The following is a 27041-nucleotide window of genomic DNA, read 5'->3' on the forward strand; positions in this document are numbered from 1 at the left end:
TGTTTGTTTCTCTTCCAATATCTTAGATTTCTTTCAAATCATGATTTCCTTTCCTAATTTTGTTGACCTGTATATCTATAATCTCTGAGTATTCTTATGATCAGATTTCTGAATTCTTTATCAGGCATTTTTTGTCAATTTCCCTTCCTTTGTAGTTTGATACTAAAATGTTATTGAACTGTTAAGTCAACAACAGGAGTCACTGTGCACTTGCTCCCCATGTAGGATCTCTGTCCTTAATGAGTTGTACTATGAGAATTAACAGTAAAATTTGTCTTCAAACAGTACTTTGGGGCCAGCACTGTGGCATAACAGGTAAAGCTGCCACCTGCAGTGCTGACATCCATATGGGTGCTGGTTCGAGTCCCAGCTGCTTCACTTTCGACCCAGCGCTCTGCTATGGCCTGAGAAAGCAGTGGAAGATGGCCTAGGTCCTTGGGCCCCTGCAACCGCGTGGGAAACCCAGAAGAAGCTCCTGGTTCCTGACTTCAGCACAGCTCCAGCAGGTGTGGCCATTTGGGGAGTGAACCAGTGGTTGGAAGACCTCTCTCTCTCTGCTTCTCCTCTCTCTGTGTAACTCTTTCAAATAAATAAATAAATCTTAAAAAAAAAAAAAACCAGTACTTTATACTTTGTGTGTCTGTGTGAGTGTAAGCTGTTGAAATCTCTACTTAGTATAGAGTTGATCCTCTGTATGTAAAGAAAATTAGGGGGCTGGCGCTGTGGTGCAGCAGGTTAAAGCCCTGGCCTGAAGCGCCAACATCCCATATGGGTGACAGTTTGAGCCCGGGCTGCTCCACTTCTGATCCAGCTCTCTGCTATGGCCTGGGAAAGCAGTGAAGATGGCCCAAGTCCTTGGGTCCCTGCACCTGTGTAGGAGACTCAGAAGAAGCTCCTGGCTCCTGGCTTCGGATCAGTGCAACTCTCGTCATTGCAGCCAATTGGGGAGTGAACCAGCGGATGGAAGACTTCTCTCTCTCTCTCTTTCTCTCTCTCTCTCTCTCTCTCTCTCCCTCTCTCTCTGCCTCTCCTTCTCTCTGTGTAACTCTGACTTTCAAATAAATAAATAAATAAATAAATCTTTAAAAAAAAGAAAATTAAAAATGAATCTTAATGAAGAATGTGATGGGAGAGGGAGTAGGAGGTGGGATGGGAGTGGGGGTAGGAGAATGGGTATGGCGGGAAGAACCATTATATTCCTAAAGCTGTACCTATGAAATGTATATTTATTAAGTAAAAGCTTTCTAAAAATGTTATTGAATTTATTTGGGCATATTGCCTTACTTTTCCATACTTCTTGTGTCCCTGTGTTGATATTTGTGCATTTGATGAGTCAGTTGTTTCAACTGCTTTTAAAGAACTGCTTTCGTGAATTGGAGGCCTTTTCCTAAAGTTGTCTTCGACAGTTTGCTAGGCTCGTTAGACTTTCATTCTAGTTGAAGGCTAGAGTTTAGTCTCCCTGTACCTTTTAACTGCAGACAATAGCACCAGCAGCGGCGGTCTGGGATGCTTCCAATCATTGCCCAAGGGAGACATGAGAGCCATGGGAGCAGGCCTGGCAGGTGCTGTGAATGACATGGAACCCACCTACCAGCCAACACACAAGTCAGGGGCTGGAGTTGGAAGAGTGGCACCTGTGCTAGGAGCAGAACAGACTGGCTCTGTGAGTGGGCCACGCACATGGCCCTGCAGGCTTAGCACCAGGAGGAGGGCTGGAACTCCAGGAGTAGCACGAGAGCTGGGAGTAGGCTGGGCACAAGCAGTTAGGCCATGTGCAGTTCTGAGCAGTGGATGGGATTATGTGCACCCTGGGGGCAGGTGCTTCTGTTCCTGCAGTGCAGAGACCTGTGTGGGCTAGCAACACCATTGCTCTGCGGGGTCTGGGAGGATTTGTGAGGCTGTAGTCTTTCTTGCCTGTGTTGAGGAGAATCTCTGGGCCCCTAAGAATGGGATTATGCAGAGGCTTCTGTCCCCTCGGACAGTATGGACTCTGACATGATGGTATATTACCGCAGCCTCTGCCCTTAGGGTTGGGGGGCACATAATATGACTTCCTTCTGTGAATTAAAGTGACTGTGAATTCTATAGGGAGCTCTCCTTACTGGAGATATAAGGTCTGTGCACTCCTCTTGTAGCTGACTGCTGTGTAAGGCCTGCATGCAGGGCTCTCCCGAAGTTCCTCCGTGTCCCTTTTCCCCTGCAATGATTCCTCCCAAGGATGGGGCCAGGGTCTGGGCTGTCCATTGATTTTGATCCTCTTTCTATTCTGCCTTTTCAAGTCTCTGTGCCCTGTTAGGTTTCTGTTACTCCTTTGCTACGTTGTGGTGTTCTTGTGCACTCAGCTCAGATGCCCACAACAATCAGGTCTAGGCCAGACTGCAGTCATGAGTGTTTTAAAATATTTAAAAAAAAAAATATTTATTTGAAAGGCAGTAAGAGAAAGAGAGAGAGAGAAACAGAAATGGATTGATCTTCGATCTGCTGGTTCACTCACCAAATGGCTGCAGTGGCAAGGGCTGGGGCAGGAGGAAGCCAGGAGCCAAGAACCCATCCAGGTCAAGCACTTGGGCCATCTCCTGCTGCCTTCCCTGGTGTATTAATAGGAGCTGCGTCAGAAACGGAGCAGCCAGGACTTGAAGCAGCACTCCCTGTGGGATGCCAGAATTGCAGCTGGTGGCTTAACACGCTGCACCACAATGCTGGCTCCAACAGCCAGGAGTTTTGACTCCTATGTGGGTCTCCCACCTGGGTGGCTGAGAGCTACTTGGGCCATCATCTGCTGCCTTCCCAGGCACATTAGTAGTAAGCTGGATCAGAAGCGGAATAGCTAGGATTCAAACCATCAAGTGGTAGCTTAACCCGGTACACACAAGGTCAGCCCCAATCCAAGTAATTAAAAAGAAATGATTTTATTTGAAAGGCAGAGAGAAACATTTTCCATTTGCTGGTTCACTACCCAAATGCCCACCACAGTCAGGGACTGGCCATGCCAACGTCAGGAGCCTGGGACTCAATCCGCTTCCCCGTGTGGGTGGCAGGAACAGAAACACTTAAGCCATCATCTGCTGCCTCCATGTTTTCCTATGTTAGCAGGAACCTGGAAATGACAGCAGAGTTGGGACTTGAACCCAGGCACTCTGATAGGGGATGTGAGTCCTAAACTCATTTTAAATGCTGCACCAGATGTCCCCCTCGAGTAATTTTTACTCTTTATAACTGATGTGGTGGTGGTTTACCATCACAGCATATAAACATTAATGGCTTTGCTCATTTTCATGTGACTTTTATTGTTAAAAAATGTTATAATTTACATTTAATTTTCTACTGGGGATGTGGATTGGTGGTGAAATCAGACTTTAAGGTAGAATCCACTGAAAAAAGTGAACAGCAACAAAAATTTCAAGTTTGGTGACTAACAGGGTGTTAAATCTACATGGAATCTCAAAGATGCTCAAAAGATAGTAAAATGGAAAGTGGCATTGACTCTTAAAGTTGAGTATTTGCTTATGCTACATGCCAGGAAATCTACACAGCAAACTGAAGATTTAACACGTGTATCAGCAGACAGGCACAGGAACCTCGCGGCTGCATGTTTCCCAGAGAGGGGAAAACTCCACCATCTCCATGATCGTGGTCTTCCGGCCCGTCTTCCTCTTCACGGTGACTATGTACCGGGCCAGCACCACCCCCGCCAGCAGGGCGCACGGTCTCGCCACGGCCGCGCGGTCCATGGGCCAGGCCCGCGGGCGCCTCCCGCCCGGAAAACAACAGGCCACTCACAGACTCCGCGAACCTCGCAGGCGCGGGACCCGGGGGAGAAGCCCGCGCCGCCACGCCCCGCCCCGCCGCGCGAGCCCCGCCCCCAAGGCCGCACCCACGAGCGCCGAGGGGCGGGGACGGGGAAAGGCCCAGGAGGGGCGTGGCCTGCGCCGCAGTCCAGGCCCGAGGCCGGGCCAGACCCTGGGTCGGAGGAACCGCTGCGTTGACCGTCTCTCTCTGCTAAAGAGGACGAGGCAGTGGTTCCCACGATCCCCGGTCCGGGACGAACCTGATTTCTACTGAGAACCCCTCAGACAGGGTCCTGGCCCTGCGCGCCTCCGCCGCTCTGGACTACAAGCCCCAGAAGGCGCCGCGGCGCAGCGCCCGCCTTGCGCAGTGGCGTCGGTTGTAAGGCGCTATGACAACAGGCGGAGAGGGCTGGAGCGGGGCTCTGAGGGATGCGCCGAGGCTGTCGGTGTCCTGCCGCGTCCCGCTCGCCTCCTCCTCCATCATAGCCTCCTGTTTGTGAGCAGCGGGACTGGCCGTTTCCTCGCCCGTCTGGCCTGTTCCGAGGATCGATGTCGTCTCCTCTGTTTGTCTCTGTGGATGACAGAGGGGGTGTAGGGGAGCTTCCCGGGGGAGTCGCCCCAACTCTGCAGAGCTGATGCTGCTGCCCAGTGGGGCTCTCTCTTTGGAACAGCTTGGAGCAAGAGGACGAGAGGGAGCGGTGAAGCTCTGGGGGGGCTCTCTCTGCACCCGCTCTTGTTGCCCGCGCTCCACCGCTAGGACCCTCGGTCAGGCGTTCCTGCAGGGAGATCGGGGGCGGAGCTCACGCGTCCTCAGGTAAGAGACAGGTTTGGAATTAAACTTGGGGTGCCCTGTGCTGGGTGCACAGGACCGACCCTCTGATGCCGTGGAATGGTTTGGGGCAAATAAGGTGATCGGCTTTTCAGGAAGGATGTTTGCATTCAGATAAACAAACCGCAAGCACAGAGTGTGTGAGACCCGCGAAGATCTTTGAGTGGTTTTTGAGGATTCCATGGAAGAAGTCGTGTGGCGCATGGCCGGCATCCTCCTGTGACATTGCAACAGGTCCTGTGAGCAAACGGTCAGAGTCGTTCTCAGCCTGAGTGAAGCGGGGTGCGAGTACTAATTCCCTTTAATACTTCTGGCGATGGGATTATTGCTTCTCTGTCTCTCTTTACTTTGCCGACCACAGCAGTTTAGATGAACTAAGCTGATTTTATCAGCACCTCCTCTCAAGCACTGGCTTCAATTTCCTGGGGGAAATTTATAGATTTGTTTTACTTTAAATATGCGATCATGTTTCACACATATGCAATCTGACATGTACACACACATGCATCACTTGGAAGCTGTCGGAGGAAAAAATACTAACTCCGCCGTCATTGAGAGAGAGAAAACTTTCCAACTTATTAGCAATGTGCAAAGAATAAATGGGAGAATTTTTGGTTGTGAATAAACCGAGCTATTGTTTAGAAGAATTTAAAAACAGAAAGTGTATTTTGAAAATAATTTACAACTTACATGTGAGGAAGTTTCATTCTGTGTTGCTGTTTTGCTTAAATTATAGCGCTTCTTTGTATATTTATGCTACAACCTCTTTTTTTTTTTTTTTTTTTTTAAGATAGATTTATTTATTCGAAAGGCAGAGTTACAGAAAGAGAAGGAGAGACTGGGAGAGAGATCTTCCATCCTCTGGTTCACTACCCAGATGGCTGCAACAAAGTAGGGCTGCGGTGGGGAGGAGCTGGGCCAGGCTGAAGCCAGGAGGCAGGAACTTGCTCCAGATCTCCTGCATGGAGCCCAAGCACCTGGGTCATCTTCCACTGCTTTCCCAGGCCACAGCAGAGAGCTGGATCAGAAGTGGAGCAGCCAGGACTCCATCCGCACCCGTTTGGGGTGCCAGCAGCAGGCAGCAGCTTTACACGCTATGCCACAGCACCAGGCCCAGAAGATCTGCTATTAAAGGCAGATTGATCTACATGAAAAAATATGGTTGATCTTCATTGTTTGCAGATTCTATTACTTGTGAACTTGCATACTCACAGCATTAATTTACAACCCCCAAGTCAATGCTTGCAATGCTTTTGTGGCAGAACACTTAAAAATTGAAGCCGCTTGACCAACAGCCTCCCAGCTAATGTCAAAGGGACTCTGCCTTCTTGTTTCAGCTCTCATATTCTAAACAAGTGTCCTTTCTTGGTCTATTTAGAGAATTTTTAACACTTTTTTTTTGTTTTTGCATTTTGGGGTGATTGTCTTGTTGAAAGTGACCTCCATATGTAATGCTGCAGTACTGTCTAATGTTCCTATGTGCAAGAAGGCTGTGATGTTCTTTATGGAGAAAATGCATGTAATTCGATAAGCTTTGTTAAGGCTGAGTTGTAGCGGTGTTGACTATGAGTTCAGTGGCAATGTATCAACAATATGTATTAGTTGAGGTACCTTTAAACAGAAACACACATTGGAAAGCATTACACATTGGTTGCTTGAAGAAAACATTGGGATGGCAGGCTTGCAGTAACCCAACCCTGTACTTGCCCTATGAGCGATGGCTCAGTGCTTGATAATTCAGTGTTTGTGGTAGCATAACCTTTGTCAATAAGGAGAATTGACTGTATTTCCTCCCTACCACTTAAATCAGTGTAGCATGAAGGAAAATTTCATTTATGTTAGATAAACAAACTCGTGTGGAATCCCAGGAGATTCGATGCTGTATGGTAAGTAAAGGTTCAACATGCATTCATGTCGGTAACTTACTGTTAGGTCGAGCTAAGATACACTCATTCTAGGGGCAGGACTGTAGCGGAGTGGGTGAAATCACTGCCTGTGGTGCCGGCATCCCATTTGGGCGCCGATTCTAGTGCTGGCTGCTCCACTTCCGATCCAGCTCTCTGCTGTGGCCTGGGAAAGCAGTAGAGGATGGCCCAAGTCCTTGGGCCCCTGCACCCACGTGGGAGATCCAGAGGAAGCTCCTGGCTCCTGGTTCAGATCAGCTCAGCTCCAGCCGTTGCGGCCATTTGGGGAGTGAACCAGTGGATGGAAGACCTGTCTCTTTCTCTCTCACTCTGCCTTTCAAATAAATAAATAAATAAATAAATATTTTTAAAAAGATATACTCTTTCTAGGTAAGCAATCAAAGTATAGAGAAGTTGTGTGTTTTGTCTGAGGACACTCTGGTGCTTAGTATTATAAGTGGACTTGCAACTCAATTTTCCTGATTCTTTTTTGGTGTGACTTTTCCTCTTTTATCTTACCTTTCTGCAATTATATGGCAAGAGGGAGTGGATGGTTTTTCAGTACCTGTAATATGCCAGTTCTGGTGTTAACACATTTGGTGCATTTGATCTCATTTGTTCTTCTCAATAATTTGTCACAGAGGATATTGAAGTATCTTCAGTGACCAAACTAAAAGGAAATTATCTATTTTGTTAAATTCTTATGTTCTTGGGGCTGGCATTGTGGCGTAACGAGTTAAGCTGCTGCCTGCAATGCTGGCTTCCCATATGGCTGCTGGTTCAAGTCCCAGCTGCTTCACTTTTGGTCTAGCTTCCTGATAATGTGCATGGGAAAACAGCAGAGGATGGCCCAAGTGCTTGGGCCCCTGTACCCACATGGGAGAGCTGGAAGAAGCTTCTAGCTCCTGGTTTCAGACTGGCCCAACTCTGGCTGTTGTGGCCATCTAGGAGTGAACCAGCAGATGGAAGATTTTCTCTCTTTCTCTCTCTCTGATTTTCCCTCTCTTTCTGTAACTTTGTCTTTCAAACAAATAAATATATCTGAAAAAGAAAGTCTTATATTCTAAATAGTGCTGGCAGAATTTACATCTCAATCCTTTAAAGAATACTTTCTTTTTTTTTTTAATTTTTTTATTTTTGACAGGCAGAGTGGACAGTGAGAGAGAGACAGAGAGAAAGGTCTTTCTTTACCGTTGGTTCACCCTCCAATGGCCACCACGGCTGGCGCGCTGCGGCTGGCGCATCACGCTGATCCGAAGGCAGGAGCCAGGTGCTTCTCCTGGTCTCCCATGGGGTGCAGGGCCCAAGGACCTGGGTCATCCTCCACTGCCTTCCCGGGCCACAGCAGAGAGCTGGCCTGGAAGCGGGGCAACCAGGACAGAATCCGGCACCCCAACCAGGACTAGAACCTCGTGTGCTGGCGCCACAAGGCAGAGGATTAGCCTATTGAGCCGTGGCGCCGGCCTAAAGAATACTTTATTTTCCCATTTTTTTATTTGAAAGTCAGAGAAGAGAGAGAACAAGAGAGATCATCATCTACTAGTTCATTCCTCAAATACCTACAACAGCTGGGACTGGGACAGGCCCAAAGCAGGAGCCAGGATTTGATCTGTGTCTCCTACAAAGGTGGCAGGGACCTAAGTGCTTACCTGCTGTCTGCAAAGGTGCACATTAGCAGGAAACTGGATTTGGAAATGGAGCTGGGGCCCAAAACCAGGCAGTCTGATAAGACTAAGGTATTCCACCTAGTGTCTAAACTGCTGCACCAAACACCTACCCCAATAACATGATTTTTTTTTTTTACTTTGTGAAGTTCTCTCTTACATGTCTCAAAACAGAGAATTACCCTGTGATAAATGTGTAATTTCTCAGCTGAACTTAGCAGTGATATTGTAAAGTGTGATTATTGTTTCTAACTATTTGGATTTGTGGTTTCAGGCAGGGATACAACCCTCAACTAAAGTTGATATAGAAATATTTTCAAAGATGTCCAAGTTTGACTTGGTTATGTCTTAAGAGATAATTAATTCATGGTATAAAGTGGATTTTTATTATAAACAAATGCTTTCTTTTTAGAGTGAAAGAAAATGTCTTTATTTAAAGCCCGTGACTGGTGGTCAGCTGTTCTGGGAGAAAAGGAAGAATTTGATCAAGGCTGTTTGTGTTTGGCTGATGTTGACAATAGTGGAAATGGACAAGGTAGGTAACTTATGGCCATGCATTTTAGAACCAAGCTTTAAATATATTAACTAAAAATGACCTGTCTTTCTAAACATGTACTTTTTATAGCATAATTGAATTATTATAAATGCCCTAATTTGAAGGTGTTTTTTCCTTACAAGCAATATTTAGGTAGCAGGCTAATAAAGTTCTGCTTTGTAGTTTGTGTTCTGTCACGTTATTTGCTTTAGTTAATAAAAAAGTCTATAGTATCACTTCATTAGTTTTCTTTTTATGTAAAAAGATTTATTTGTTTGAAAGGCAGAGTGAGAGAGAGAGAGAAAGAGAGACAGAGACCTTTTGTCCACTGGTTCACTCCCCAAATGGTTTAAATGGCCAGAATTGGGCCAGGCTGAAGCCAGGAGTGAAGCGCTTCATCCTGGCCTCCCACGTGGGTTCAGGGTTCCAAGCACTTGAGCTCTCCTCTGCTACTTTCTCAGGCACACTAGCAGGGTATTGGATCAGAAGTGGAGCAGCTGGGACTTGAACGGGTGCCCATATGGAATGCCAGCACAATGCTGGCTCATCTTGATTTTAATTTTTTTTTTTTTTTTTTTTTTGACAGGCAGAGTGGACAGTGAGAGAGAGAGAGACAGAGAGAAAGGTCTTCCTTTGCCGTTGGTTTACCCTCCAATGGCCGTCGCGGCCAGCGCACCGCGCTGATCCGATGGCAGGAGCCAGGAGCCAGGTGCTTTTCCTGGTCTCCCATGGGGTGCAGGGCCCAAGCACCTGGGCCATCCTCCACTGCACTCCCTGGCCACAGCAGAGAGCTGGCCTGGAAGAGGGGCAACCGGGACAGAATCCGGCGCCCCAACCGGGACTAGAACCCGGTGTGCCGGCGCCGCAAGGCGGAGGATTAGCCTAGTAAGCCGCGGCACCGGCCAGATTTTTTTTTTTAAAGATTTATTTATTTATTTGAAAGGCAGAGTTAGAAAGAGTTAGAGAGAGATCTTCCATCCACTGGTTCACTCCCCAAATGGCTGTAGTGGCCAAGGCCGGGCCAGACTGAAGCCAAGAGCCTGGAACTCCTTTTGGGTCTCCCATATAGGTGCAGGGGCACAGGCACTTGTGCCATCCTCTGCTTCTTTCCCAGGCGCATTAGCATGAAGCTGGATTAGAAACGGAGCAGCTAGTGCCTAAATGAGTTGCTGGCTTTTCAGATGGCGGCTTAATCTGCAGCAGCACAACACCAGCCCCTATCTTCATGTTTTTGAGTGATCTTTAAAATGGTTTAGTTCTGTATCATTGCCAAATTTGTGTTTATAGTCATGAGCTTCCTCTCTGTCTCTTTTTGCAAGCCCAGTAATCATTGGCCTCTTCAAAAGAAAACTTAGAACTGTTCCTTTGTTTTATATGATGTGAATATGGTTCCCTTACATTTTTCTTTTTTCTGTTTCTCTGTCCTGTAATAAAAACAGTAGGAACTTAGGGAAAAAGTGAAAGGAGAAAGCTATTCTTGCACCTCTTGGGAGGTACTGCACTGAGCACCTACTAAATTACTTCCAAGGGAAATCTGGCCCCTGTCCTGCAAATAGAAAATGGGAAGGCCTTTTATTCAGATTCTTCAAAAGTTATCAGTCCTGCCACGGCCCGTCTGTTTGATGAAGCTACTGGAAGCTATTTTTTTTTTTTAAGATTTATTTATTTATTTGAAAGGCAGAGTTACACAGAGAAGGAGAGGCAGAGAGAGAGAGAGAGAGAGGTCTTCCATCCGGTGGTTCACTCCCCAATTGGCCGCAATGGCTGGAGCTGCGCTGATCCGAAGCCAGGAGCTAGGAGCTTCCTCTGGGTCTCCCATGTGGGTACAGGGATCCAAGGACTCAGGCCATCTTCCACTGCTTTCCCAGGCCATAGCAGAGAGCTGGATTGGAAATGGAGCAGCTGGGTCTCAAACTGGTGCCCATATGGGATGCTAGCACTGCAGGTGGCGGCTTCACCCGCTATGCCCCAGAAGCTGTTGTTTCTTTATTATTTGGCCATGCTACGGGCAACTCAGCTCTCCATGGGGAATTCTTCTTGTTCCAGGCTCTTCCTTCCACTTTAGAAAAGAATTCAAAGAGGAGACATAAGGTGTACAGGAAAGCATGATTTAGTGAAAGGGATAGTACACACTCAGCCTCTCTTCCTGAGGGAGGAAGGGCTCCTGCCACCACCCAAGTTGAGGTCATTCTTTTAGTGAGTAGAAGTTTTTGCCCTAATTAAACATTCCAATGGAGTAGAGTTTGGGCAGGACCTGCATACCACTTGCTTTTTTTGGGAATCTCGGAAGTGTCATGTATCTGCATGTGGAGCTGCAGCACACATGGTCGTCTCTAGGAAGGTGTCATGGTGTCTTTTCATGGGTGCCTGATGGGGAATAGGTGAGCTGAGCGTGCAGTCGTGTTCGATCAGCATGGAGGGGGTGGGGCTTGGGCAGTGCAGGGCTACGGCCAAGATGCTGCTGGCACTTTGCTCACTAGCTACCTGCCTGTCGCTCCCCCTCTTCGTGGAGGAACGACACAGGACCCTGCGCTGTTCTTTCGTCTGCTCGGCCCTCCCCGGGTTTGCTGCTGGTTCTTCCCGGGTTGGCTACTATCCCTTCCACCTCCGTGGAAGGGCAGTTCCCCCTGGCCACATTCCCCACTTCCGCAGGGGAGCGGCACACCGCCGGCCGGGTCTCTCGGGGGCTGCACGGGTGTTCCTTCAGCTAGATGTTCCCCATAGATGTTCCTGGTGCATGCCGTCTCTCTCCTCCTTTATAGTCCTGCTCCGCCAATCCTAACTCGGCTGCCCACACGCCGAGTACGCTGCTCTCCTCCAATCAGGAGCAAGTCCTACAGTTTATTAGCTGAACTGGAGGCAGCTGTGTAGAAGCTGTTTACTTCTCTCCCAGTGCCATATTGTGGGAGAGCAGATGCATAGAATAAGTTTTAATTCCAGTAACTCAGTCTAGTCCGGTTTGCTCCCCACACCTGCCTGCCCACATCAACCATGTAAAAGGTCGTCTCACATAAATACCTGCCATAGAGAGCAATTTCTCTCTCTCTCTCTCTTTAAAGAGTTGTTTATTTTAATTGGAAGGTAGAGTTACAGAGAGAGAGGGAGAGACAGAGATCTTGCATCCACTGGTTCACTCCCCAAATGGCCACATCAGCTGGAGCTGGGCGAGGTGAAAGCCAGGAGCCAGGAGGTTCCTCTGGGGTTCTCACTTGAGTGCAGGCTCCCAAGCACTTTGGCCATCTTCCCCTGCCTTCCCAGGCACATTAACAGGGAAATGGGTTGAAAGCGGAGCAGCTGGGACTCGAACTGACACCCATATGGGATGCCAATGCTGCAGGCGGCGGCTTTACCCAGTATACCACAGCGCCATCCCCAGAGAACAATTTCAAGTACACTTTATGGAAACTATGGAAATCTCAGATGGGTTGGAAACTATTCCTACTTATTGTCTGAATAGCTTTCTGTTCTGTTATTATTAGAGCTCATTACTGGGTGCCATGAATGGGATACCAATATGCTGAGATATTGCTGCATCCATTTGTAGCCAGCTGAAAGCAGTCTCCTCTGTTTTCCTAAGCAGTGCTATACAAAGGTCATTACGTGTGTGTCCCACCTGGATAAAAACCTTGATCATTGTTTCCCAAAGTCTGAGCCCCTGTGTTGCAATATCCTGGGGGCAGTTATTATCTATGAAGATTTTCTGTCCCACACATCCAAGATCCTGTAAGATTGTGGACTCTGGAGGTAGAGGGGATGGTAGGGCTTAGGTATCTTCATTTTTGAGAAACTCCAAAATTGAATGGTGGCACTCCAAAGTTTGGGAATGGTTGCCAGTCTTAGGAAACAGAAGGCCAATGACAGCAGTTTTGGATGTGCTTTGAGATAGAAGGGTCTGGTGTATAGCACAGAGGTAAAGATTTTGGAGGAACTAGTATGCAGGTTGTGTTTGAATCCCTGAGAATGAGTGAAAATGCAGAGAGAGAGAGAGAGAGAGAGAGACAGACAGAGGATAAGAAGGAGGGAAATGTTGGATTGAAACCTGGAAATGCGGAGACTGGGTGTTCATAGCTCTTTTAACAAAAAGTTAGCTGTGAAGGGTGGAAGGCAGGATGATGATTTGGGGACAATGTAGGATCAAGGGAAATGGGAGAAATTCAGTGTATAGGATAGAGTGTGTGTGTGTGCGTCGGTGTTTGTGTGTAGTAGACATGGGATCACGTATGAAGATGGAAGGGCTAACTTTCAACAGGAGTGGGGAACTTTTCTACTGTGACAGAAGGCTAGAAGGTAAGAAGGGTAAAAATGGATACAGTGATACCTGTTTGCGGGTATGCCAATGAACCCTAAATCTATAAGACCCACCAAACTTTAATATTGGAAAATTTCCTTATTAAACCTGGATGTGATAGGAATCACAACACCTACACATTTAAGTTTTTTTGGCATTGAATTTATGAAACTTCCCAAAATCTGGCAGAGGAATGATACCAATTTTGATTTTTTCCTTGTCTTTTATTGTACTTGTTAAGGAACCAGATGGATGTCCTGTCATTTTCTAAGGAAATATGTTTCCTTTAAACTCTTAGAACCTGAGTGAAAGAGCATAGGTTGGTTTTGTTTTCCCACAGGGTGAACTGTGCTAAAAAAATTGGGGGTGGGTGCTTAGCCTAGCAGTTATGACTCTGGTGAAGATGCTTGTGTCCCATACCAGCGTGCTTGAGTTCTATACCTGGGTCGGGTCCTTGGCTCCAGCTTCCTGCTAATGCTGACCCTGGGAGGCAATGTGATGGCCTAAGTTACTGGGCTCCTGCCACTGATGTGTGAGACCTGGGTTGAGCGCCTGGCTCCCAGCTTCTGCCCGGGCCCATTCTGTTTATCGTGAGCATCTGGGAAGTGAACCAGCTAATGGGAGCTTGCTGGCTCTCTCTGCCTCTCAAAAAAATTTCTTTTGTTTGTCATTGGGCTTCCATAATTGGCAATAACAGTGTTTTTCTGGGCTGCCAGAATTAGTAGAAACTCACAACCAATATTCACTTGAGTACTTTTCTTTCATTGGCATACCTGCATAACTGAGTGACAGTCCTGTAGGGATGGATTTGAGGAAAATTCGTAGTAGGTGTGTATGGTGTGATACAGTGACTGTGCAAAACCTTGTTCATGGGGCTCTGGGTCTGTAAATTAGAACCCGGTGTGCCAGCGCCACAGGCAGAGGATTAGCCTATTGAGCCGCGGCGCTGGCCTTTTTTTTTTTATTTAACAGGCAGAGTTAGACAGTGAGAGAGAGAGAGACAGAGAGAAAGGTCTTCCTTTTTCCATTGGTTCACCCCCAAAATGGTTGTTACGGCCGGTGCGCCGCGCCGATCTGAAGCCAGTAGTCAGGTACTTCTTCCTGGTCTCCCATGCGAGTACAAGGCCCAAGCACTTGGGCCACCCTCCACTGCCTTCCCGGGCCACAGCAGAGAGCTGGACAGGAAGAGGAGCGACTGGTACAGAACCGGCGCCCCAACCGGGACTAGAACCCCGTGTGCCGGTGCCGCAGGAGGAAGATTAGCCTAGTGAGCCACGGCGCCAGCTCAGTGCATTCTTACAATTGAATACTACCCAGGGAAACAAAACAAAAAAAACAAGAAAGGAAGCATACATACACAAACAAACTTAATGGTTTCTCATTTACTATTTTCTTTTTATTTTAAAGATTTATTATTTTATTTATTTGAAAGACAGAGTTACAGAGAGAGGTAGAGACAGAGAGGTCTTCCATCTGCTGGTTCACTCCCCAGATGGCTGCAATGGCCAGAGCTGTGCTGATCCGAAGCCAGGAGCAAGGAGCTTCTTCCAGGTCTCCCATGTGGGTGCAGGGGCCCAAGGACTTGGGCCATCTTCTAGTGCTTTCCCAGGCCACAGCAGAGAGCCAGATTGGAAGAGGAGCAGCTGGGACTAGAACCGGCACCCATATGGGATGCTGGTGCCGCAGGCGGAGGATTAACCTACTGCGCCACGGCACTGGCCCCAGTCATTTTTTTTTTTTTTTTTTAAATTTTTTTGACAGGCAGAGTGGACAGTGAGAGAAAGAGACAGAGAGAAAGGTCTTCCTTTTGCCGTTGGTTCACCCTCCAGTGGCCGCCGTGGCTGGCGCACCGCGCTGATCCAAAGGCAGGAGCCAGGTGCTTCTCCTGGTCTCCCATGGGGTGCAGGGCACAAGTACTTGGGCCATCCTCCGCTGCACTCCCTGGCCACAGCAGAGAGCTGGCCTGGAAGAGGGGCAACCAGGACAGAATCCGGCTCCCCGACCAGTACTACCCTTCTGCTCCATTTCCCATCTGGCTCTCTACTATGGCCTGGAAAAGCAGTAGAAGAGGCCCAAGTCCTTGGGCCTCTGCACCCACGTGGGAGACCTGGAAGAAGCTCCTGACTGCTGACTGCTGGCTTTGGATTGGCCCAGCTCTAGCCGTTGCAGCCACTTGGGGAGTGAACCAGGGGATGGAAGACCTTTCTCTCATTCTGCCTCTGCCTCTCTGAAACTGCCTTTCATATAAATAAATAATTTTTTTTTTTTTTTTGACAGAGTGGACAGTGAGAGAGAGAGAGACAGATAGAAAGGTCTTCCTTTACCGTTGATTCACCCTCCAATGGCCACCATGGCCGGTGCATCACGCTGATCCGAAGCCAGGAGCCAGGTGCTTCTCCTGGTCTCCCATGCAGGTGCAAGGCCCAAGGACTTGGGCCATCCTCCACTGCACTCCCGGGCCACAGCAGAGAGCTGTCCTGGAAGAGGGGCAACTGGGACAGACTCCGGCGCCCCAACCGGGACTAGAACCTGGTGTGCCAGCGCCACAGGCAGATTATTAACCTATTGAGCCGTGGCACCGGCCTAAATAAATCTTTTAAAAAAAGAAAAAATTATTTCTTTATTTTCATTTTTATTTGAAAGGAAGAGAGAAAGTGAGGAGAAAGAAAGAAAAAGAAAGACAAAGAGAGATCTTCCATCTGCTGGTTCACTCCCTAAATTCCTGCAAAAGTCAGGAACCCAAAGCTCATTTTGGGGCTCCCACATGGGAAGTAGGGATCCAAGTAGTTGAGCCATCACCATTACCTTTCAAGGTGTACATTAGCATTAGCAGGAAGCTGCATGAAAGTGGAATAGCCAGCCCTTGAAACAGGCGTTCTGATAAGGGCTGTGGATATACAAAGCAGTGGTTTAACTGCTGTGCCAAATTCTCTCCCCTGGGCAATCTTGTGTTAGTTAACCATAAGTTGAGATCTGAATAAGGATGTTACTTGAGATCTGGTTACTATAATAACTTTACTTTTTTAATGAGCATGTGTATACTTTTTTTTTTTTTTTAATATTTTGACAGGCAGAGTGGACAGTGAGAGAGAGAGACAGAGAGAAAGGTCTTCCTTTTTGCTGTTGGTTCACCCTCCAATGGCCGCCGCGGCCAGCATGCTGCGGCCGGCGCACTGCACTGATCCAGTGGCAGGAGCCAGGTACTCATCCTGGTCTCCCATGGGGTGCAGGGCCCAAGCACTTGGGCCATCCTCCACTGCACTCCCGGGCCACAGCAGAGAGCTGGCCTGGAAGAGGGGCAACTGGGGCAGACTCTGGCGCCCCGACCGGGACTAGAACCCAGTGTGCCGGCGCTGCAGGTGGAGGATTAGCTTATTGAGCCGTGGCGCCGGCCCATGTGTATACTTTTGGATTCTGGCATTGGCCATCCTGTTGTCCTATTATCCCTGAAGATAGGGTTGTATTTAAATAAAGTCTTGCATGTTCAGTGAGTAAAAATGATGTTCAGGACATGACAGGATACATGGGGAATTCATGGGAAGCATTTTAGAAAGTGAGATTTCTTTTCCAAACCATATGGACTCTTCCAGTAACTCCATCATAACGGTAAGAATCTCACTCTTTCTGATTAGTGCTTTTACTAAGAAAACTGGGGACATTTGCTATTATAATTTAGAACTCAAAGAATCAATCTGATTTATATTCTCAGTGGTTAATTACCACTGCCACCCTTGTATGCGAAGAAATTCTTCTGGCAGAATACCAAAGACCCTGACTGTTTTTCTTTGTTCCAAGATGAGAATTTTGATATTTAAATTTCTCAGTATCTTATTTTAAATTATAGAGTGTCCTTAGAAAGAGCGATCTTCCATCTGGTTTGCTACTCCCCTTTCCTGTTTACTTGGCCCTTGGCAGCAGCTGTCCTATTCACTGAAGTTTCACCTGCAGTGGGCACAGGAAACCAGATGACTGGAGGTGACAATTTGATGAACTGTTCTGTCTCTGTGTACTGTGCTCCTAACCCCACCTAGACTATGAACACTGGTTTGTGCCCAACTTAGCTCATGAACCAATTCTCAATATTCTTATGGATTTGGGTGCGGTTTATTCTCTGGTGTTCATTTCTCCATCATTTAACTTTTTCACTTTATTTTGCAACAAGTGACATGAAACTATGATAAATTTAATTATAAAAAAAGATTGGAATGAGAGTGAGATAGCTTCCTCAAAAGCAGGCTGAGTTGAACTGGCTTCTGGAGGCTTCCATCTGGCACCAGATTCCTGGTGACTTTCCTGTCTCCACTCAGGACTGAGGTTCCCAGAACAGCACCTCGCTTGTAGGTTTATTATGAAGATTTAGTGCATGTAAACTACTAGGAGCATCGTCTGGCACATGGTAATCTCTTGATTATGCAGAACTCCTCTTTTTAAGTAGATGGAAATGAGCTTTCTGGGTGACTCAACAAAGTTCTACAATTGGGTGGCTTACAACAAGAGGAATGCATCCTCTCCCTGTTCAGGAGGCTTGGAGTCTGCAGTCCAGGTGCCGGCAGGACATTGCTGCTGCCTGTGAAGACTCCGGGAGTCTTTCTTGCCTTCTCCAGGACGCTGGCTTGTAGATGCATCATCACTGCAGTCTCTGCCTGTGTGTCGCATGGCTGTTTTCTCTCTGTGTGTCTGCATCGTCACAGGGCATTCTCCTCCTCCATCTCTGTCTCCTTAAAAGACACTCACTGAGTCCTAACACACAGCTAGTTGTGATCTTTCTAAAAATTTGAATAATCTGCAAGGATGTATCCAAATAAGGCCATATTCACAGGTACCTGTGAATGTACCTTTTTGGGAGATACAAGTTAATCTGAACTACCCATCCTGTGATTTCCCCCTCTGATATCCAAGATTAAACTCTATTAATCCAGGCACTCTATCCAGTGAGGCCTCAGAATACTATTCTATACAGTGTTTCTGACAGCTATAACCTGTTGTAGAGTAGACATTCTGAGATGAAATCCATTTACAACCTTGTAGTAGTCCTTTGAGTAAAAGGCTTGCTTTGACTGAGTTAAATTATGACTCAGTCATAGGCTCGGGAAATGATTCAGTGTATTAGTATACTTGAATATGGGTGATCTAAAGTATATGTTATTTTTATTTATTTATTTATTTATTTATTTTGACAGGCAGAGTGGACAGTGAGAGAGAGAGAGACAGAGAAAGGTCTTCCTTCCTTCCCAGCAGACGGAAAACCCCTCTCTCTCTGTTTCTACCTCTCTCTGTAACTCTGTCTTTCAAATAAATAAAAATAAATCTTAAAAAAAATAAAATAAGTTTATTTTAATTACATCTATTGGTGGAGTGGCCATTGTATATGAAACAAATCTGGATTTTTTTTTTAATTTGTAGATTTATCTTCAAACATTAGAAAGATTATTACCAAAGATGTTTACTAATATTTGTTTCTTCCTGTATCTTTTTTCTAAAAAAAATTTTCTCAACAGATAAAATAATTGTGGGTAGCTTTATGGGATACCTAAGAATCTTTAGCCCACATCCTGTAAAAACAGGAGATGGATCTCAAGCTGAAGATCTGCTTCTGGAAGTGCATCTGAGAGATCCAATACTTCAAGTGGAAGTAGGAAAGTTTGTTTCGTAAGTACAGCCCACTGATTCTGGTACTTTATCGTGGAGTATGTCAATCCCATACATATTTCCTTTCTTTCTTTTTTAAAAATATTTATTTATTTATTCATTCAAAAGGTAGAATAAGGGAGAGGGAAAGGAAGAGGGATCTTTCATCTGCTGGTTCACTCCCCAAATGCCCACGATAACCAGCCTGGGCCAGCCAAAGCCAGGAGTCTAGAACTCCATCTCAGTCTCCCACAAGGGTGGCAGGGTGCCAAGTGCTTCTGCTATCTTCTGCTACCTTCCCAGGCTCATTAGCAGGAAGCTGGATGAGAAATGGAGATGCTGTGATGCAAAGTTTATCAGCTTCTAAATATATTTTTTGTATATTGTCACCTGAGTGTTCCTAATGTATGGGATACTAATTTAAAATAAAAAATAATTAATTTTGAGAGAGAGTGTGTGAGAGTGCTTCCATCCACTGACTTACTCCCCAAATACCCCCCTTTCTCCTCCTAAGTGTGGGCAGTGCCCTGAGCTCTGGATTTTGGCTCACTTCTTTTGCTTGTAGTGCTTTGTTGACCCCAGGAGCTATTTTTTCAGGGCCCTGATTTCTGTTTGGAATAACCAACCACTTGTGAGTGTTCATTCTCTTCTAGTGTTGTGTTTCTTTTCATTAGAAAGCTGCAGCATGGATGTGTTGGGCTGGGGTATGAGATGAGACTTTATGCAGTGTGATAGGCTGGGTTGGGGAGATTTGTGACTGATGTGGTTGCTAGGTATCTCCTTCACCTGAAAGCAGAGATGATTACATACCCAACATGTACCTAGCACATACTAGACATGATGGATATCTCAAGTAAGGGCACTAAAGGAGTCATGCCTCTAGAAAACATTTTTTAAAAAAACATTTATTTATTTGAAAGGCAAAGCATGAATGAGAGTGGGAAGAGAAGGGGAGGGAGGGAGAAGGAGAGGAGAGAGAGAGGGATAAGGATCTTCCAGCTGCTGGTTCACACCTCAAATGGCTGCAACAGCCAGGTCTGGACCAGACTGAAGCCAGGAGCCAGGAACTCCATCTGGGTCTCCCATGTGGGTGGCAGAGGCCCAGGCACTTGCGCCATCTTCTGTTTTCCCGGGCTTGTTAGCAGGAAGCTGGGTTGGAAGTAAAGCAGCTGAGACTTGGACTGGCATTCTGTTAAGGGATACCAGCACTGTAAGTTGTGCTGGGCCACAATGCCAGCCCATCTGAAAAACATTTTATCTTCCCGTTATTGTTTTTTTCTTTTTAAACTGGGGAAGCGTTGCTTTATACTTTTTTTTTTTTTTTTTTTTTTTAAACAGGCAGAGTGGACAGTGAGAGAGAGAGAGAGACAGAGAGAAAGGTCTTCCTTTGCCGTTGATTCACCCTCCAATGGCTGCCGCGGCCAGCGCGCTGCAGCCGGCGCACCGCACTGATCCGATGGCAGGAGCCAGGTGCTTCTCCTGGTCTCCCATGGGGTGCAGGGCCCAAGCACTTGGGCCATCCTCCCCTGCACTCCCGGGCCACAGCAGAGAGCTGGCCTGGAAGAGGGGCAACCGGGACAGAATCCGGTGCCCGGACCGGGACTAGAACCCGGTGTGCCGGCGCCGCAAGGCGGAGGATTAGCCTAGTGAGCCGCGGCGCCGGCCGCTTTGTACTTTTTTTAAAAAAAGGTTTATTTATTTATTTGCAAGTCAGAGTTAGAGAGAGAGAGAGAAGGGGAGGTAGAGAGAGAGAGAGGTCTTCCATCCACTGGTTCACTCCCCAATTGGCCACAATGGCTGGAGCTGTGCCAATCTGAAGCCAAGAGCAAGGAGCCTCCTCCAGGTCTCCCATGTGGGTTCAGGAGCCCAAGGACTTGGGCCATCTTCTACTGCTTTCCCAGGCCACAGCAGAGAGCTGGATCGGAAGTGGAGCAGGTAGGTCTCAAACCGTTGCCCATATGGGATGCTGACACTACAGGCAGGAGCTTTACCCACTACGCCACAGTGCCAGACCCATTATTGTTTAAAAAAGTAAATGCAACCAGTGGTCATTCTGCACAGTAGTCTTTAAGTATGGCTCTATTTACACACAGTAGTGGTTTTTTTTTTTTTTTTTTTTTTGGACAGGCAAAGTGGACAGTGAGAGAGAGAAGAAAGGTCTTCCTTTACCGTTGGTTCACCCTCCAATGGCCGCTGCGGCCGGCACACTGCGGCCGGTGCACCGCACTGATCTGAAGGCAGGAGCCAGGTGCTTCTCCTGGTCTCCCATGTGGATGCAGGGTCCAAGGGCTTGGGCCATCCTCCGCTGCCCTCCTGGGCCAGAGCAGAGAGCTGGACTGGAAGAGGAGCAACCGGGACAGAATCCGGTGCCCTGATGAGACTAGAACCTGGTGTGCCGGCGCCGCAGGCGGAGGATTAGCCTAGTGAGCCACGGCGCTAGCCTACACACAGTAGTCTTTTTTTTTTTTTTTTGACAGGCAGAGTGGACAGAGAGAGAGAGAGAGACAGAGAGAAAGGTCTTCCTTTGCCGTTGGTTCACCCTCTAATGGCCGCTGCGGCCGGCGCACTGCGCTGATCCGATGGCAGGAGCCAGGATCCAGGTGCTTTTCCTGGTCTCCCATGGGGTGCAGGGCCCAAGCACCTGGGCCATCCTCCACTGCACTCCCTGGCCACAGCAGAGAGCTGGCCTGGAAGAGGGGCAACCGGGACAGAATCCGGCGCCCCGACCGGGACTAGAACCCGGTGTGCCGGCGCCGCTAGGCGGAGGATTAGCCTAGTGAGCCACGGTGCCGGCCCACACAGTAGTCTTTAAGTGTGATTTATGTGATCACCTGTTGGAAAGGGAGCAGGCTAATGTTAGAAAGTGGAGCTGTGCTAGGTCTTTGTAAATATTGTCTCAGTAATCATATCTGTAAGTCAGCTATGGTCTATATTTATAGATAAGGAAACTAGAGCTTAGAGCTTAAGGTTATATGGCCCAGATTCAGATCTGGTTTCCCTGATTCCATACATTTTTTTTTTTTTTAATTTATTTGAGAGGTAGAATTACAGATAGAGAGAAGGAGAGAAAGAGAGAAAGGGCTTCCATCCACTGGTTCACTCCCCAGATGGCTGCACAATGGCTGGAGCTGGGCCGATCCGAAGCCAAGAGCCAGGAGCTTCTTCCGGGTTTCCCATGCAGGTGCAGGGGCCCAAGGACTTGGGCCATCTTCCACTGCTTTCCCAGGCCATAGCAGAGAGCCGGATCAGAAGTGGAGCAGCCGGGACACGAACCTGCACCCATGTGTGATGCCAGCACTGCAGGCGGAAGTTTAGCCTACTATACCACAGAGCTGGCCCCATGATCCCATACTTTACTATCTTTCCATGACATGTTCTTTTCTCACTGAACATGATGGAAAAATTGCTTTTAGTGTCCAGGGTACATGTGAAAACTGGTAAAGGCAGTAGCAATTATGGAATCATTCATATTTGTATTTTCTGGTAGTGCAATGAATGATAAATATTTTATGTTTATTGCACCAATATTTTTTCAGATATTATCTTAATACAATTCTTATTTTGCAAGTGAGATATAGACACTTTGTAAGATTAATTAGTTGTACATATAGTTGAGTTACAAAGTCAGTTCTTGTATTTTAGAATAGTGTCTGTGTCAGAGATTGTACACTGGAGGACTGTTTGCACATGGAGTACTGCAGTGTTTTAAATTTAAAATAGCTGCCAGCATTTAAGAAACCAGGAGAGTTCATATAAAATTCCTGCTTTCTGATGTTTTTTGAAAAGAAAAAAAAGTAGAAATCTGGCCATAAGCCCAGAAGCCAGTAGTAGCCACCTTCTTTAGTCTAGCCCCAGTCTCCAGTTAATCATAGCCACTTACATCCTTTACTCTTTCACATTTATTAGCTTAACCCTGGATAATAGTGAATGGAGGATTTCTAGATTTCCATGCTACTGTCCCTGAAAACCACCTGACATGATCTGAGAAGTACAATGTTGGCCGGCGCCATGGCTTACTTGGCTAATCTTCTGCCTGTGGCGCCGCCACCCTGGGTTCTAGTCCTGGTGGGGGTGCCGGTTCTGTCCTGGTTGCTCCTCTTCCAGTCCAGCTCTCTGCTGTGGCCTGGGAAGGCAGGGGAGGATGGCCCAAATGCTTGGGCCCTGTACCTGCATAGGAGACCAGGAGGAAGCACCTGGCTCCTGGCTTTGGATCAGCACAGCGCACTGGCCGTAGCAGCTGTCTTGGGGGTGAACCAACAAAAGGAAGACCTTTCTCTCTGTCTGTCTCTCTCACTGTCTAACTCGGCTTGTCAAGAAAAAAAAAAAAAAGTAAAATGTTGATATTGTTAGTTTATTTGTATTTGCAAGTTTGTTCAAACTGAATGTTTTGAATACCTTTAATAAAATTTCAGTTCTGGAAGTGAGACGTACCATTTACTAAGAATGATTAGTTTTTGTGGTGTTCTGTTCTTTTCAAGTTGTGCTCACGTGATGTAGTTTGATTTAATTGAAACCTGTTTCGGTAGGGTACATAGGCCCACGGAGATGAATGACTTGCCCAGAGTCACAGGTGAATTAGCCCGAGAGCCAGGATCAGAATTTGGTTCTCTTGTGAAGCCTCAGATCAGGTTGCTCCTTGAATCCCCACTTGGTTTCTGTCTGAATGCAGCCCCTGGAGGCAGAGTTGGAGCCTCTGGGGTTGTCAGATTGGCTGTTTGTTGTCATGTCTATTTTTGGTTTACTTACAGTGGCTGCAGTTGTCAGAGCTTTTGAAATTATTTCACACTGTGTTACATCTGAAACTAATATTTCATAACTTTTAAAACTTTCTCTATTTTTTTCAGAGGTACTGAAATGCTTCATTTGGCTGTGTTACATTCTAGAAAACTTTGTGTCTACTCTGTCTCAGGTAAGAAACATTTTCTTTTGTAATGTAGAATTTTTATTAGGAACTGGGCTCCTTAACATTACATAAGAATAGATATTCGTGGCCGGCGCCGTGGCTCACTAGGCTAATCCTCCGCCTTGTGGCACCGGCACACTGGGTTCTAGTCCCGGTTGGGGCAACGGATTCTGTCCCGGTTGCCCCTCTTCCAGGCCAGCTCTCTGCTGTGGCCAGGGAGTGCAGTGGAGGATGGCCCAGGTGCTTGGGCCCTGCACCCCATGGGAGACCAGGAGAAGCACCTGGCTCCTGCCATCGGATCAGCGCAGTGCACCGGCCGCAGTGCACCTGCCACGGCGGCCATTGGAGGGTGAACCAATGGCAAAGGAAGACCTTTCTCTCTGTCTCTCTCTTTCTCTCACTGTCCACTCTGCCTGTCAAAAAAAAAAAAAAAAAAATAGATATTCGCTAGTGCTGACTTAGTATAGAGAACATGAAACATTCACTTGAAGGTTTTCTCATCTTGGTTAGCTTTTCTTCATTGTTCACTATTCCTTTGGGTACTCAAGCTGTTACATTTTCCTGGTCTCCTGTTTCTGTGCATACTTAGATTTCTAGTAGAGGGTTCCTTGTAATCTCCCTCCTCCAAGGAATTAGGGTCAATACTGGGCACTGAGGACTCTTGAGTGTTAAGAGATGTTTCTTTTTTTTTTTTTTAAGATTTATTTATTTATTCAAAAGTCAGAGCTACACAGAGAGAGGAGAGGCAGAGAGAGGTCTTCTGTCCGCTTGTTTACTCCCGAGATGGCCGCAGTGGCTGGAGCTGCACTGATCCGAAGCCAGGAGACAGAAGCTTCTTCTGGGTTTCCCACGTGGGTGCAGGGGCCCAAGGACGTGGGCCATCTTCTACTGCTTTCCCAGGCCATAGCAGAGAGCTGGATCGGAAGTGGAGCAGCTGGGTCTCGAACTGGCACCCATATGGGATGCCGGTGCTTCAGGCCAGGGTGTTAACCTGCTATGCCACAGCACCAGCCCCAAGAGATGTTTCTAACAATAGCAAAATTCATTAGATGCTGAGTCATAGTGGTTTGGAGTAGAGTTTTTTGGGTGAACCTCAAGTGTTTTTTCTTTGCACTTCCAGTATTTTGGCATTTGGTTGTCTTCCCTTAACCAGGCCTCAAGGCACTTCCTTGGAGGCTTAACCAAATTTCTTCCTCTCACATGGTTGTGTGGGTACCAGGATAGTGGTTTGGTACCAGCATCTGGCTCCTATTAAATTTGAAAAGTAACTTGAGTTATTAGGTTAATTTTAGTTCAAGTTGGGAGTTACTTTTATGAATGTTAATATTAGAGAAATATTAATAATAAATATTAATAAGGTGAAGCTGAGTATTTGTGGGGTTATCCCCTACGTGAAAGATAATCTCCTTTGGAATTTGATGTAAATGTTAGTTTCTAGGAATTAGATTTTTCCAGCTCATTCTCCTTCTCTTTCTTTCTCGCTCTCTCTCTCTCTTTTTTTTTTTTTTTAAAGAAAGATTTATTTCCTTGAAAGGCAGTGTGACAGAGAGAAAGGGAGACAGACAGGCAGATATCTTCCATCCACTGGTTCAGTCCCCAAATGGCTAAAACATCCAGGTCTAGGCCAAGCCAAGGGTTAGAAACTCCATTCTGGTCCTCACATGGTGGCAGGGGTCAAGCACTTGGGTCACCATCTGCTGCCTTCTCAAGTTGCATTAGCAGGAAGCTGGATTGGAAGTGTTGTAGCTGGAACTCAGACTGGCATGCCCAAAGGGGAAGCTTAACTTGCTCTGCCACACACCAGTACCCAGACTCATTCTCTTGATTGTAGTCTTCCTTGTATCTTGCTTTCTATTTGAGTAATTATTTATATTTACTATCAGTGATCTGGATAGCTTTTCTTTTTGAGCTTTATTTTAAATTTTATTTAAAAGGGAGACAGAAGAATCTTCCATCTGCTAGTTTAGTGCCCACAACATTTGGGCTGGGCCATTCTGAAACGAGGAGCCCAGAACTCAATCTGTGTCTCCTGTGTGTGTGTCAGGGTCCCAGATACTTGAGTGAGCATTTACTGTTTCCCAGGGTACACATTAGCAGGAAACTGGATTAGAAGTGGAGTCACAACTTGAACCAGGCCCTGTGACATGGGATATGGGTATCCCAAGCCACGTCCTAACTGCTGTGCCTAACTTCTGTCCCAATGAGCTGTATTTTCTTAGGCATTCTCTTTTCAGGTGAGGATCTGTTATATTTCTAATTCAGGCTTGGTAACCAGGCATGTTGTATATGGCAGACATCCAGTAAATATTTATTGAATTAATGAGTTAACAAATTTCTGCATAGTGCTGAGGCAATTGATAGCTGAGTCCTTATTATTCTTTACCGTGTGCTGTTTTCTTCTCCTTCTCTGTAACCACTATCATTTTATTTTCTTCTCTGCTGATATGAGAGGCCAGATGAAGTGCATTCTTACTAGTGTCATGGTATAAGGTATTGCTCCTCCTAGTGATAGGGCACAGATTCAGTATTGCATAATAAGGGGAAAAGGTCTGATATAGGCTCCTTTATTGCATGAGTCTAGTTGTTCCTCTGTGCCTGATCATAAGCCTGGTAATTGCAAGTGCTATTTCACTACCTGGGTTGTGCAGGCCATGGAGCGGCAGAGCTTGCTGGTTACAGTTACCCTGACAACTTCTTGGAGCAGTTCTTCTAAAGGCCCCCAAGGGGCTCAAAGCCGGGCAGAGAGGAGGTGCTTCTGAGAAACTAGAAGTCAGGTCAGATTTTTGGCCTTCCCTGGTCTCACATAAATTGTGGCCCAGGAAGACGACAGCCGCTAGCATCCCACTGGGGCTTGCGGCGTGGACTAGGAATAAAAGATGTGCTTATCCGAGAAGCCCACCACAAGAAAGTAGCATGTTTTGTCACAGTTTGTTTACCGGACATTGGCATCCCTCCTAAATTAGTGTTGAAGATGAAAGTTATTTGCCATGGGAACGGCGAATTTTACTGCTCTTTTATTCTTTGTGTTCATGTCCAGACTTCGTATTCTCTGGGGACCCATAGTTGTCCAAATTACATTCCTTTATGCCCCACCTCACTTCCTTCTGTCTCTCATTTCTAAAGCCTCTGAAGATATTTGTAGACTGACAATTTGTGTATTTTTCCTGGCTTCGCTTAAATTGAGAAGCAAGGGAAGTTAATGTTTTTGTTCTCTTAAACATGTTTCTTGAGGTTCCAGGTTGAACTTTTACCTAGCTTTTACTGTAACAAGGGAAGCACAAACATTTTCTAGTTTAAGTAAATTCATCAATGGATGAAGGTGTTAGCTGAGCCTGACATCCTTTCCCTCAAATGCCTTCTTTTCAAATATTTTTTGTTTTCTTTTTGTCTTCTTTTATAGTCTGTGTGCTTCCAAAAAAGATTTGAGTCAAACTAGAAGACATCTTTAAAGTCAGTCTCCTGGATATACTGAAAACCTCCTATTTTTTTTTAAAGATTTATT

At 46.6% G+C, this 27041-nt stretch overlaps 1 protein-coding gene across 18 annotated transcripts in view; it reads left to right on the forward strand.

Annotated features, from left to right (window-relative positions):
- The first annotated feature begins 3928 nt into the window (after positions 1 to 3928).
- Positions 3929 to 27041, forward strand: part of BBS9 (Bardet-Biedl syndrome 9) — a 438558-nt gene continuing 415445 nt past the window's right edge. For 9 of the 18 annotated variants that reach the window (XR_016222612.1, XR_016222613.1, XM_008261624.5 and 6 more), the window contains exons 1-4: positions 3929 to 4602; positions 8598 to 8720; positions 18507 to 18657; positions 23481 to 23545. Coding sequence is in view for 16 of the 18 variants with exons in the window: in XM_008261624.5 (XP_008259846.2) it covers positions 8609 to 8720; positions 18507 to 18657; positions 23481 to 23545 (328 nt within the window). In the remaining 2 variants the exon portion in view is untranslated. The remainder of the gene's footprint in view (positions 4603 to 8597; positions 8721 to 18506; positions 18658 to 23480; positions 23546 to 27041) is intronic. The other 9 variants (XM_002713746.6, XM_002713748.6, XM_089315493.1 and 6 more) reach the window with 3 other exon arrangements.

The sequence above is a fragment of the Oryctolagus cuniculus genome, chromosome 16 (genome assembly GCF_051225735.1).
Source record: "Oryctolagus cuniculus isolate XC-2025 breed Fujian yellow rabbit chromosome 16, ASM5122573v1, whole genome shotgun sequence".
Lineage (NCBI taxonomy): Eukaryota > Metazoa > Chordata > Mammalia > Lagomorpha > Leporidae > Oryctolagus > Oryctolagus cuniculus.